Genomic DNA, 13,712 nt, shown 5'->3' with positions numbered 1-13,712 from the left:
TTAAGACCTAGTATATAGCATTCTTTTATATAATATAAATCAATGAATACATAATATAAATGAAAAAACAAATATAATTCTAATTTTTGTATAGGCACTAAAGACTCATGCCTAGAAGTTACAAATCTGATTCATTTGTAAATTTCGTTAAAACGTACACGAAGTTTCACAAATACAACGACAAACGAAAATAATTCCATTAAAAAATCAATCTGAATTTACTCATGGAAACTCTCAATTCAATTTGTGATTGTGAAATCTGTTAAAATGCCATTGTGAATCGTCATAATTTGCAGAAAAAGAAAAACTCATTGTGAATGACAGCGGTTTTTTGACAATTGTCTCTGGCGGCAAACCGCATTTTCCAAAAAATCGTAAACTTTCTGCGGAAGAAATATAAATTTTTAAATTAAATCTGAGTCTAAATTAATTAAATAAAAGATGACTGAAGGTAATTTATTTATAATAATTCTATTTTTCATTTATATGCATTTAAAATCATTAATTAAAGCAATGCCAGAGGATATGTGGACTCCGTACAAACACTTATACAGGGTAATCGAGAATTCCATAGCCAATCCATCAAAACTAATAATTCCAGAATTAGAATCAGTTCTAAGGAAGCACAAACAAAATTTTACAAGTATTCTAAGAAATCCTGTAAGTATAATAAAACAGTTTTAGTCTTTATCAAATTCATTGATGGGAAACTTATTTTTTCTTAGCCAAAAAATGAGAACAATCGTACGCAACTTCGTCAAGGCATTACCGATGGCATAAACATCCCAGGCCATGGTCATATGCTGTTGTCTAAAGATCTGGTTGATGAGAGCATTATCATTTCGGAGATGTTTAATCTGGATGAGTTCATTGCCTTGGAACTGCTGTGTACAGCTCAGAGACAAATGCCACAACATCCTGGCTTGCCGCGAGGTCTGGTGGCTATTCTGCTTTATTACGATGGCCGCAAGGCAATAGCGTGTTCGTTGAGGGATTTGTTTCAAGCCAGTAGTGGTGTATCGTGGTGTACGGATGCTCCGAAAGAAGTAACCTATCTGATATCATCATTCTCTCAGAACCTAGTCGAAGAATCGAGTGTGTTGGGTCGTGTTATTGAACTTCTTGAACAACTGGATATATCCGCTGAGGTTTGTATTCCTTCTTCTATCTAAATTGAATACAAATTCTATAGAGGAACACTTCGTTTTCAGTTGAGTATTTTGACAAAAAATCGGGCACTTGGACCTCCCAAACATCGCCGACAAGTCCTTGACTTATTCGAAGATATTCGTTTGGCTCTGGCTACTGCTCTCTTCAATTGGTCCGCCCAATGTGGCCTTCCTAAGAATATTGCCAAAAAGCTTATGGAATACCTCTCGAAGTACAAGCCAACCGAGCCTACAGGGGGAATTGATGACGTTACCATGACCCTGTTGATGGCTTTGTTGTATTCCTTTGATACGAGTGTGCTCCAAAGACAGGAAGACAATGAACGAAGTGTTCAAAATCTACCCATCATCAATGAGAATGGTTATGCCCAACATATATACGAGGCACTGCAATCGGATAACAATTGGGAATGGGATAATCGTTTGAAATCAATTGTTACGTTTGCTTTTGGACTTTCGATGGCAAGTCTACGCCATGCTCCACAGAATCTTCAGTTCTCCTCGGCAAGAATTATCGATCGTGATGAACAACTTGTAGATGAAGCAATAGCATTGAAAGTCTTTGATTTTATCCATTACTATCTTCTGGACAGGGAGATTTTATTTAAGTAAGTCGTACTTTATGTTTTGTGAAATAAGCTTAGTAAAAATTGGATTTGTTTTCAGGTCTGAATTTTTCTATCGTCGTGTGCATTCCCTGTTTACTGACTTCATTGATTTTATGCACTCCAAGGTAAGATTAAGTTGTTTTCTTTCCGGATTTATCCCTCAAACAAATGTCTTTGATTTAGGTAACTGAATTGAGAGGTCGTGCTGATGAAACAGCTCGAACAGTTCAAGGCTTCGCCAAGGAAGGTCTAGACCCACCGCCAAATTTAGATCATAATTTCGAACTGCTAATGTTATCGATTGGAAAGTTTTACGATGGCAACAAATCTGGTCTTTCGCTAAGTGTCGAATATTGGGGCCCAATGGACATTCCAGCAAATTATGCAAAAACCACATCACGTTCGGTGTCGCTGTTTAAATTTATACGCTTGGCTGGTGAACTCTTGCCGCCAATTTTATTTGTTCCATATCTTAAGATGTTGGCTGGACTTTCGAGTTGTGGTCAATCGGCGCGGAATACATTCAATTTACTTAAACAAGGTTCCGGTTTGTCTGGAAGTGCAACTCTATCGTGGGAACATTTTTTCAGTTCACTAGCTCGATATTATTCGTGAGTTTGAATTAGAAAAAAAGGAAACAAAAAATTAAATTGAACAAAAATAAATATTCAAATAGGAACTTGCGACAAGAACAGTGTCCAGGAAGTGAGACAATTTATAGGAATCGTGTCCTCAATAGAAGTATCAATCCACAAGAAATCGAAGGTTTAAATGCTGTGCTTTGTGTTATTAGAGCAGTTGCTTCCTACGATGAAATGGCCAGAGTAGCACTATGTGAACATCCCAATTGGGCGCCTTTGCATGTTTTGCTTGGTAATAAAACATTGTTTGTTTTGTGTGCAGTTAAAATATCTTTTATTTGTTTTTTCTTTCATGTAGGACTTTTAAGCTGTTCGGTTCCAATTAATTTAAAAGCAGACATTCTTTTGACATTGGCTGCTTTGGGTAAATCAAAAGACACGGCGATTCAATTGTGGAATAATTTAGAAGCATCGCAAATTATTGCTACTATACCTACAACTAATACTTATGGTAAGTTATTTTCTTAAGTCTGCATTAAGGAATACTTAAACTAACAGTTTTATTTAGAAATAACAACACTAAACAAAACCATTACAATAATTTCTACTATAATGCCATAATACAAGGTCATTCATTTTGCGGTTTCAAAACACGGCGCGCGCCGCGCCAGCGATACATTTTTTAACACAATTGAATCAATTTAAGGTTCGGAATTTTGCATTAAAACAACTTTTTTTCTTACATTTCTGGCTGTACATTGGCCTTTGATTTTCTACTGTGTGTTTTTAATGTGTCTAGAGCGCAGGGATTATTCGAGTGAAGACGTCTTATTTACTTAAGGTGGAGTTAAAGTCCAGGGTGGACCTGGGCCTCAACCAACATGTGTCTCCAGCCAGCTCTGTCTCTAGCTAGCTGCCTCCAGTTTCGAACGCCAAGTTGGTTGAGGTCTTCACCCACCTAAGTCGTGGTCTTCCTCTACTGCGCTGTTCTTTGGGATTGCATTCGAAGACCTTTCGGGATGGAGCGTTGATGTCCATTCCTTCTAAGTCGTTGGACTTTAATTCTGCTAACTAGGTCAGTGTCGCTGTACAGCCCGTACAGTTCGTCGTTATATCTTCTCCATTCTCCATCTATGCGTACGGGACTGAAAATCACAAGAAGAATTATTCTCTCGAAGCATCTTAAGATGTTCTCATCTTTCTTTGACAGGGTCCAGGCCTCAGCGCCATAAATAAGAACCGGGATGATGAGTGTCTTATAGATGGTGATATTAGATGCTCGAGAGAGGACTTTACTTCCCAATTGCCTTCTAAGTCCAAAGAAGCAGCGATTTTCAAGAGTTATTCTTCGTTTGATTTCAGCGCTGGTGTCATTGTCTGTGTAAATAGCGGTGCCTAGGTAGACAAAGTCCCTAACTACTTCAAAGTTATAGCTGTGCATGGTGACGTTTTGTCCAAGACGTCGTCATTCAATGTCTTTTTTTGATCACAGCATATACTTGGTCTTACCCTCATTGACCACTAAACTCATCTTCTTCGCTTCCGTCGAAATGCTCAAAAACGCTCCACTGACATCACGCTTTGATCTTCCAATTATGTCAATATCATTTGCGTATTCGAGTAATTGGATGGACCTTTGGAAGATTGTGCCTCTAGTGTTGACGGTTGAGTTTTGCACAATTCTTTTCAGAACGATTTTGAAGAAGTCGCATGACAGTGCATCGCCTTGTCTAAAACCTTTTTTTGACATCAAATGCATCAGTGAGATCTTTTCCGACCTTTATAGAGCAGCGTGCATTATCCATCGTCATTCTGCACAAACGTATAAGTTTGACAGAGATGCCAAAACTAGACAGTGCTCGGTAGAGCCCTTCCCTATAGATGCTGTCATACGCGGCTTTAAAATCGATAAAGAATTAGTGGGTGGGCTCCTGGGTTCTTTCCAAGATCTGCCGTAGTGTGAAAATTTGGTCGATAGTGGACTTTCCTGGTCTGCAGCCACACTGATAAGGACCTATCAGGTTGTTGACGAACGGCTTCAGACGTTCACATAATACGGCAGAGAGGATCTTATATGCAATGTTAAGGAGACTGATGCCTTTGTAGTTGCCGCAGTTTAGAGGGTCTCCTTTCTTATGTATCAGGCACACTATGCTGAGATACCACTCATCGGGCATGCTTTCTTCCAACCATATTTTGCAGATGAGTTGGCTTAAATATAGCTATCTTCAGTTCGTCAAGGTCGGGTAGCCGAATTGTTGATCCGCGTCGCCGAGGTTGAGTCGTTCTATCTCCCGTACAGCGGAATTCGGGTCGTCATCGCCGCTATATAATTTGGAGAAGTGATCTTTCCATATTCTCAGCATCGACTGCGGTTCTTCTACGATGTTCCCCTGATCGTCTTTACAGGCTTCGGTTCATGGCTGGTACCCTTAAGAGGTTTTTTTTTACCTTTTGGTAAAGTTTACGAACCTCATTCCTGTTGTGACATCCTATCATGATCTCTTTTTTTCCGTATAAGAAGCCGGTATTCCTCTCTCCTCTTCTGCTCGTAGAGCTCGCGAGCAGCTCTAGTCCTTTTGTGCAGCGCCGTTTTGTATGCCTCTTGTTTCGCTGCGTGCGCTTGCCGGCATTCGTCGTCAAACCAGGGGTTTCTGTGGTAGCCGTGTGAAACCTAGCACTTCAGAGGCGGCATCTCTGATGGCTGCAAGGCAATGTTGCCACTGGTTTTCAATGCTTAATGCAGGCAGCATAGGACTCCTTAAGAGGTTATTAGAGACTCGATCGGAAATGGACATGGCAGTCTATTGCGGTTGTAGCCGTCTAACGTTGAAACTTCTCACAGTACTTCCTTGTTTTGGCTGGAATCGGAATATCCGTATCCGTACCTTGGCTACAACGAGGTAGTGGTCCGATTCAATGTTGGCCTCTCGGAATGTTCGGATATCCTGGATACTGGAGAAGTGTCGTGCGTGGATATTAAGATGCGTGAACTGCGTACTAGCTACCAGAACGTCTCGCCCCGCAGCGAAATCGACCAGCCTGAATCCGGTGTCGGAGGTGGTGTCGTGCAGGCTGTATCTTCCGATTATGCCACCAAAGATGTCTTCTCTTCCTAGCTTGGCATACAAATCTCCTAAGACAATTTTAATGTCATAGCCAGCGCACTGCTCATATGTCTTGTCCAAGAGCTCGAAGAATATGTCTTCGGTGTCTTCATCTTTCTCCTCTGTTGGGGCATGCGCGCATATTAGGCTTATGTTGACGAATTTAGCCTTGATGCGGATTGTCGTGATGCGCTCGCTCACACTGTTGAAACTCAAGACTTTTTGCCTGAGTCTAGTTCTAACAACAAATCCACACCCAAATAGACCCTGTCTTTGTTCTCTGAGAGTACATACAGAAATGAAAAAGGGAAACTCTCGAAAATCCTATACAAACAAAGGCGGCAAGCTGCGAGAATCTTAAAGGCCTTTCGTGTATCATTGGAGACTGAAAGGACATGACAGCAAACCGCTCGCGTTGAATGGGCAAACAGTGTTCTTGCTGCAACAAGGACCAGTAAATACTTCACGTCTAAAGCCTAGTACATACTTGTGAACCATCTCGTGAACCCATACAAATTTCAGTTTTTGGTTCACCCGTGAACTTGCTCGTGAAGCTGAGTGGAGAACAAAGTGGAGAGTTTTCGTTCACGGGCAATTCACGTGCAAAATGTACGGGAACTGTTGGTGAAGCTGAAGTCAAATGTTCACAACGTGTACTCACAAGTGTGTACCAGTGAGCAATGTCAATTGCCCGTGAACGAAAACTCTCCACTTTGTTCTCCACTCATCTTCACGAGCAAGTTCACGGGTGAACCAAAAACTGAAATTTGTATGGGTTCACGAGATGGTTCACAAGTATGTACTAGGCTTTAAACGCGAAAGGTCTCTTGAGGGGGCCATACCGACACCAAAACGGCCTCGTGTGCACAACACCAGCACTCCACTCAATCCCATCAGTAAACAAGCCAGTTTCAGTGAAGTCACGAAGGGCAAAGTCGTGGTTGCGGTCATTGATAGGAGCGATGATGACGGCACAATATCGGCTGATCGTTGGCAGCTGGTCAAGGTTAAGCTCTCGGGTGGCTTTTTAAGCGTTTTGAGGGAGCTTCCATTACCTTTTCCTTCCATAAGCGATTTGGGTTGGAATCAGGGCCATGTCAAACTCATGGTTTGTGGCGATCAGAGGTCTTGTGACTTATACAAGCTTGCTGTCAGCCGGTTAGGTGAAAGTTTGGCCACGTGCGAAGCTCGACGTTGTCGCTAAGGAATACATTCCTAGCAGACCTTGAGTCCGCATTTGGATTCCAATCGAACCTACTGGTATCGAGGACATTCTCGAAATGATCAAAGTTTGTAATCTATCGCTGCCGACGCAAAACTGAGAGATCGCCAAGCTGGAGGAAGTGAAGGGTTTTTATAGGAGTGCCATTGTGGTACTCAATAAAGAATCCTTGGCTCTTCTATACTTGAACATGGGCTATATAAATTATGGTTTTATCATTATCATGTTTCCATCAAAATTCGAATATACAAAGAAGATGAGGTTATCGAATTACCATAAATAAAGCGGTTCATAGATGGACCGACACTATAACTAGCGAGTAAATAAATTTTAACCGCATCAACCGTATGCTTAACGCTCAAGGCAACTCATTTCTGTTGTTGCATTGTACCTTTTGCAGAGGTTGCAAAAATAAAAAGGAAGAAAAGACAGTATATCCCATTTCATGTTCTTATCCTGTCCTATCACAAAGACGTAGATTTAACTTGGGAGACATCTTCTATAATGATCCTACTAATTTAAGAGATCCCGACATTTCTGGACTCAAACGCTTCATTTCTAGCTCCAAATAGTTCAACAGGTAAGGAAGATCTTAAGATCCTTATGATATCACAACGGACTACATATTGCTCTAAGTGTGTTGAATTTTTCGACCTGTAGCCACCATAACCGACAAAATGACACAAACAATTTTGAGGTTTCAAATCGGAAACAGACAATATTTCTACTTAACCTATTTCCAAATGTTATAGAAAGTTGCAAAATTCAAAATTTACCAAGTAACCAATTTAAAACAGTTAAATTTTCGATCTTAATCATTTATTAATTGGTCTTTTCTCTTTTCAGTTGTATGTGGATTGGAAGTTGAAATCGAACAAAATGAATCTCGCAATGAAACATATCCTTTGTCGCAAGCAGCTTTAGAACTTCTGTATACATTATCATCAACTGCTGTTCCAAGGAATCTTGGAGGAGGTCCAAGAAAACCTGGTCTTGATCCATATTTAACATTTATTATTGATGCAGTATTGCTTAAATTTTATAACAGGTAAATATTTAAAAAAAAATCACAGATTTCTTAAAGTATAAAATAATTTGCAAGTTATCAAGACAAAATTAAGAATTTCAAAATTGTCTAATATTTTAGTCCCCGTTGGACAGCCAGCATTTAAATATCGTATAAATGTTAAAAATTCATCACTTTCTAACACAAAGTTTTTGGATAACTTTTTCCATTTACATTAAGCTCTTAAATTGTTGTATATCTTCCTTAAACAATGAAAACCAATCTAGTTCAATATTAGATTAAAAACTTATATATATATTTTTTTTTAAATAGAAACTACAAAAATCCGTCAGAAAAATGGGAAGTTGGCGAAAAGTGTTTGCGATTACTTCATTACTTCCTCAAGAGCTACGAAATTAGTCCTGCTGATTTTGCCGAGAATCGTGAAGAGAATGCTCCTCCTGGCTATCACATTATGTTGCAACTTCATACAAAGTCCGATACTCTTCGACTATTGCTGCATATCATCGATGAGGCACGTAACAATCTCGACCAATATCATCCGTTTCCAGGGAAAGCAAAACTCGAGGAATGTGCTTTACATTGTCTCAATATTCTCGAATTGGGTCTATCTAATCAGGATCTTTACTTTGATGCTCATTCAGTGGCAAATTGTTCAACATTACTCTCAGGATTGAATAAGATTATGTTGGATGTAAATCCCAGAAGTGGCAAACCCGATCATGTCCTTAATACAACCAAATTTGTTACCTACAACAGTTGGTTGCCACGTCATGCTTTGGTTTGTGTTAAGATTTTGAATATTGTTTCGCGTCTGCCGAATGTAAGTTCCCAAATTCTCGGAATGTTCACACAAAACGAAAGAATCCAAACCGAGATTCGTCATGGATTTGTTGAAAGCTTAGAAGCCGACCTGCCTACCTCGTTGCCAGATGAAGTTGATGATGATGGAAAGAACGAGTTGAAAATAGAATTAGAAATGAAAGAAGCCATTATATGCTTGATTCAAGACTGTCTGCCACAGCCTGCACCTAACATCGCTCATTTTCTGTTGGGTTTCGATATAACAAAGGACATTCGATCGACGTTATTGCAAAAGCCTGGAGTGCTGGACTTTCCAAGCACATGCACAAAGTCACTTGTTTTTGTATTAGACAATCATTTAGAGGTAATTAATTCGATGGGAATACTTTTATAGATGAATGAACGGTCCAGTAATTGGTTTAAAATATTTTCAGACATTAAAATCGAAAGTAGATTGCGATGCAGCCTATGAATCAATCATAGAGAAGGCCTACGGGCTTTTGTATTCATTATGCTTCAATCATCGCACCTCGGAAACTATTTTACGTTTTCTTCGAACTTGCAATGACTTCTTGTGCCGTCATCTGTCTGCACTGCCGTTTAAAAAATACAAACGCTCTCAAGTACTGAATCAAATAGGATACCTCCTAAGATGCACTGCCATTGAACTGAAAATAACAGCTGCTAATAGTCAAATAACACGTTTTCAACATTTGTGTGAAATTCTTTTAGGTAATTTGTTTTTCTGAATTTTAAAGGAAATTTTATAAAATTATTGATCTTTTTTTAAAGGTGTATCTGGAAATGCAAGTCAAGAAAACGTTCCTTTAGAACTAAGTCACTATTATTCAAATCCATTAAGTGAAGTGAAGTCATCCTCTGATAAAGGGGCCAAGCTTTTAATATGTAATCTATTAGACTGTCTGGAATTTGAAGCAAAAACTGTTACTCATCCAAAGTGGGATTTCTTTGATAATTCTCTAACGGCTCAGATCTTACAAGAATGTGAGCTTAAATCCGAACATGGCCCGAAACTGATAAATATTAAAAAACTACATGACATTCTAAACGACGAGCTGCACACTGTCCAGAATACAATTGCTTCGGGTCAACGACAATTGATCCTAAAAGAAATTGAATCGGTTTTATTGTTCGCGTTGAAAGTTAATGAACAAAAAAATACAAGTTATGCCACAGTCAAATTCATGGAAGCTTGGGGACAGGTTGGTTGTTCTTTGCGTTTCATATAATATCAGCACTTATTTGTTAAAATGTTGTTAATAGGTTACAGAAGTTCTGTTTAGTTGTGCTCCAGTTCCGGCTCTTCCTGTAGAGGTCAAACAGGAATTGATTATTGAAATTCTCCAAAGCATTCTGAGTAAGGTTGTACCAGTGCAGGTTCTGTTGGAACTGGCGAACATTTCATCCGGAACTGTATTGCTGTTGTTAGTTAATTTGAGATATTGCAACATACAGAAATCCAATGCTCTTAAAGAATCAGGTAAGTGTCTTCTATTCGGCGTCTTCAAAACTTAATAATTGATTTATCTTGTTCTAAAACTGATTCGTCTTTGTTTATAGATCAAAATGACAATCGTCATCTGTCAGCACTCAACGGGAATGGAAAGTCACATTCAACATTTTCCAAGTCGAATACACTAAGTCTGAAATTTATTTTACGCAACATTGTAGAATGGATTATTGTGAGCGGTGTGGCATCCCAAAAGCTGAGAATTAATTTGTATGCTTCACTTCTTAATTTTATGCACATAGTTAAAGGGAATTCATCTGAAGCCGCAGCAATAAGGACAGACGATGAACAGTAAGTCTTCCTAAAGTCTACATCTCACTTTGGAAAATATTTATTTTTCTTCATTTAAGCTATATTTCGCGTCTTGATCGATCGATGTTCACTTCCGATGATAACGGATACTTGGGTGAATCCAATCAAGTTCAGATGACAGTTGAAGTCTTCACCTCGTTTGGTGATAAGCTGATTGATATCTTATGTCATGATTGCATAGGTGGACATGATATTTGTAAAATGTCAGCCCTATCTTGCATCGATACTCTGCTTGACTTGGATTCATTGACAAGTTTCATTAATTTCATTGCAAAACGTGGTTATTTGTCGCATCTCATCGATAGTCTTTTAAAGTCGGATGAAAGCCTGTGTCGGGTGCTGCGGAATACTCCGGAAAATATGCGGGCATTGTATGTTTACGAGTCGAAAATGGCTATGTTGGCTCGTGTGGCGAGTTCACATGTTGGCGCCGAACTTCTCTTGGAAGATAAAATTCTGGGAGTTTTAGCTGGCATGAAAGTGTTTGATATGCATCCCGATTTTCAAATAAACAATTACGCACGCCATAGACATGGGGATTCCTTTGTGCCTCCAATCGAGGCACGTTACCAGCAAATTCTGTTTCCTGCCTTGAATCTTTGCGACGCAATTATTTCAACACTTGGCCCAGAAAACCATTCGGCTATATCTCAAATTGTGCACTTCTTACTTTCTCATGGGGATATGATTGAGATAATATTGCGTGCTGGTACTCCATTCCTTGATCTTGGACTTCTGCAGGAACTTTCATCCATTACGGGCTTGATTGCCCGTACTACAAATCAAGTAAGAAAAAAAGCATCGACCTATTGGCTCTTCATTACTAAGCACTTGTATTTCTGTTAGGAGTTTTTAGCTTTGGCTGATCCGAGTTTCAATCAAGACGTTGGCGTTCATCTTTATCGAATGCAACGGCTTATGTTGTCATTATTGCCGCGATTCATAATAAGTGAGGGGACTTTGAAGGAAATGCAAAAGCCAGAAAATATTTTGTATTCACCAACTGACAAGAACAAAGCGTTGCAGGTGAAGTACTTTTTGGAAACAGCTTCGAACCTAGTGTTGTATTGCCGAAATGCCATTGCAAATCATTCAGCTGATCATCGGGCTACAGGAATAATATTCTCACCCAGTATAACAGACTCAATTCAAAGGTAGGTTGATTTTTCACTAATAAATACATAAAAATCAAATGTTTTCTTATATAATTTAATTTTTTAGGAATGAGAACCGAAGTGGATCTCTTGAAATTTCTCCCAGTTTGGGAGTAGTCCTTAATCAATTAAAGAGTTCGGTAGAGTACTACAATAGACAGAAATCAGTATTCGAAAATCTTCAACGGCAGCGTTCGTCATTATCAAACATTGGTCTAGACTCAACAGGTATTTTAATTGCAAGCTTTAAATGTCTCAGAATATCTTAGCTTATGTTATGTTAAATTATATTTATAGCTCGATCAAATTATGCTGAGCTATCGGAGCGATTAGCTGAAAAACAAAATGAACTCAATCATTGTGCATTTATAACAGAACAATGTTTATATCTTCTATGGACACATTTGGATTTCTTCATGAGACGTACAATTCCTGTGAACACACTCCAATTCAATAAAACTGCTCCATTTTCATCCGATAGTAAATTAATTTATAGATTTATTATTTTATTATAATATTTTAATATTTATCTCTTTTTCAGCTTTTGTATCGTCGTCAGCTGAGGCAAGTTGGCGTGTTTCTTCAGAAGATGTTAGTTATTTGAAAAAGAATTTAGTTTCAATATTTAATGAAACATTCAGCAAACAATTAATATCAACCGCACAGACTCAAGCAGTTGCAGATAAAGGATTTACCGAAGCATTGTTGAGACGTATAAAATGTTTGATACAATTTGTGCCAGTAAATTAAAAAAAAAAACAACAAAATTCTGAAATTTTTTTATGTTTTATGTCTTATATTTTTTTAAAACAAAAAATTAAAATTGTTTTCGTTTAAATTCTATTAAAATGTTTTTAATTCATTTGATTTGATTCAGGCGAAAAACATTTGAAAGCAAAGCAAAAATGGTTCCGGAAACTTAAAACATTTTTCGGAGGCTTTTTCGCTTGTTAATTTTAGATAATTTTGAATTTTCGACAACTCAATTGCGTTCGTTTAAAAAAAATATGTACATACATATGTAAATTATATTTTTTGTTTCGTATTAATTTCGATTAAAAGTGAAAGACATTGCGTAACTAGTTCCAACATTTAAACGTGATACCCACACCAAAATAAACAAACTAAAGATCAATTCAGGTACTCCTTACTGTATAAAAAACAGCACATAATTTAAGAATACCGGTGGTGTGATATTAGTGCTTAGAACTGTCATGCTAGATGTCTTAGATTCAGTGTTTTCCACGGGTTTTGCCTCTTGCGAGGAGTTTAACAATTTTCCAAGATACTCTTAAATTAGGTGTTCGGTTTTGGCATAACTTTAAAAAACAAAATTAAACGTTAAATTACATATAAATGTGAGAATTGAAAGCATCATTTTCGCCTCAAGAATTTGCATTAAAATATGATCTAAAAGTTCCAAGATAAAATTTCACTAGCAAAGTTTCTCAGTTTTTAATGTTCAACTTTAAAACACACATTTTGAAATTAGTTGCTAACATTTTTTGTTGCAACTTTGTATTTTGCATTGAAATAAATAAATTAATTTGAATTTTTAATAAAAAAACTGACCGTTCGATTTTTATAAAAAACTTACGGAGTGTCGGAAACAATATTTTCTGTGGGATAAAAATAGTTTTAAGCCAGTATTTTAAATTTTGAAAAGATATTTGAGTCGAAAGTACACTTTTATCAAGTTTTAGTATCGTTTTTTTTTAGGTTTTTATTTTTTGTAAAAAAAAACTCACTTAAGTTATTTTTTAATTTTACCGAATTTTGAAAATAATATTTCTAAAGTTCGAAATTAGATTGACGCCATATCTCAAAGTTTTGAAAAGATATTTGATTCGAAAATTACTAAAGCCTTAATTTTTACCAACTTTTAGTAATGTTTTTATTTTTTATAAAAAAAAATTGTCAATTCGATTTTTCTGAAAATTTTACCGAATGTTTAAAACAATATTTCGTATAAGATAAAATCTTACATTTTTGAAAAGATATTTGAGTTGAAAATCAATTTTTCCCAACTTTGAGAAATGTTTTTTTAGGTTTTTATTTTTCGTAAGAAAACTGTCGATTCGATTTCTCAAAATTTTACGAGATTTTTAAAACGTTATTCTTCGTTCGTAAAATTTTCGAGGTGACATATGTCTTTTTTCTGATTTAATTCTTGATTTATAAAAAAACGTTAATTGGA

General features: G+C 37.3%; 1 protein-coding gene across 1 annotated transcript; it reads left to right on the top strand.

Annotated features, from left to right (window-relative positions):
* Positions 1–306: 306 nt before the first annotated feature.
* Positions 307–12,358, top strand: LOC129946093 (nuclear pore complex protein Nup205). The gene is made up of 19 exons (XM_056056128.1): positions 307–451; positions 512–660; positions 726–1,148; positions 1,212–1,777; positions 1,836–1,902; positions 1,961–2,388; positions 2,454–2,650; positions 2,717–2,869; positions 7,534–7,735; positions 8,027–8,882; positions 8,953–9,250; positions 9,311–9,741; positions 9,803–10,019; positions 10,100–10,340; positions 10,400–11,147; positions 11,208–11,515; positions 11,583–11,743; positions 11,813–11,995; positions 12,057–12,358. Exons 1-19 carry the CDS (start codon positions 442–444, stop codon positions 12,263–12,265), a joined length of 5,847 nt encoding a protein of 1,948 aa, XP_055912103.1. The 5' UTR covers positions 307–441; the 3' UTR covers positions 12,266–12,358.
* Positions 12,359–13,712: the final 1,354 nt, after the last annotated feature.

The sequence above is a fragment of the Eupeodes corollae genome, chromosome 2 (assembly GCF_945859685.1).
Source record: "Eupeodes corollae chromosome 2, idEupCoro1.1, whole genome shotgun sequence".
Classification (NCBI taxonomy): Eukaryota; Metazoa; Arthropoda; class Insecta; order Diptera; family Syrphidae; genus Eupeodes; species Eupeodes corollae.
The sequence above is the reverse complement of the archived record's forward strand: the minus strand, read 5'-3'. Positions and strand labels throughout refer to the sequence as shown.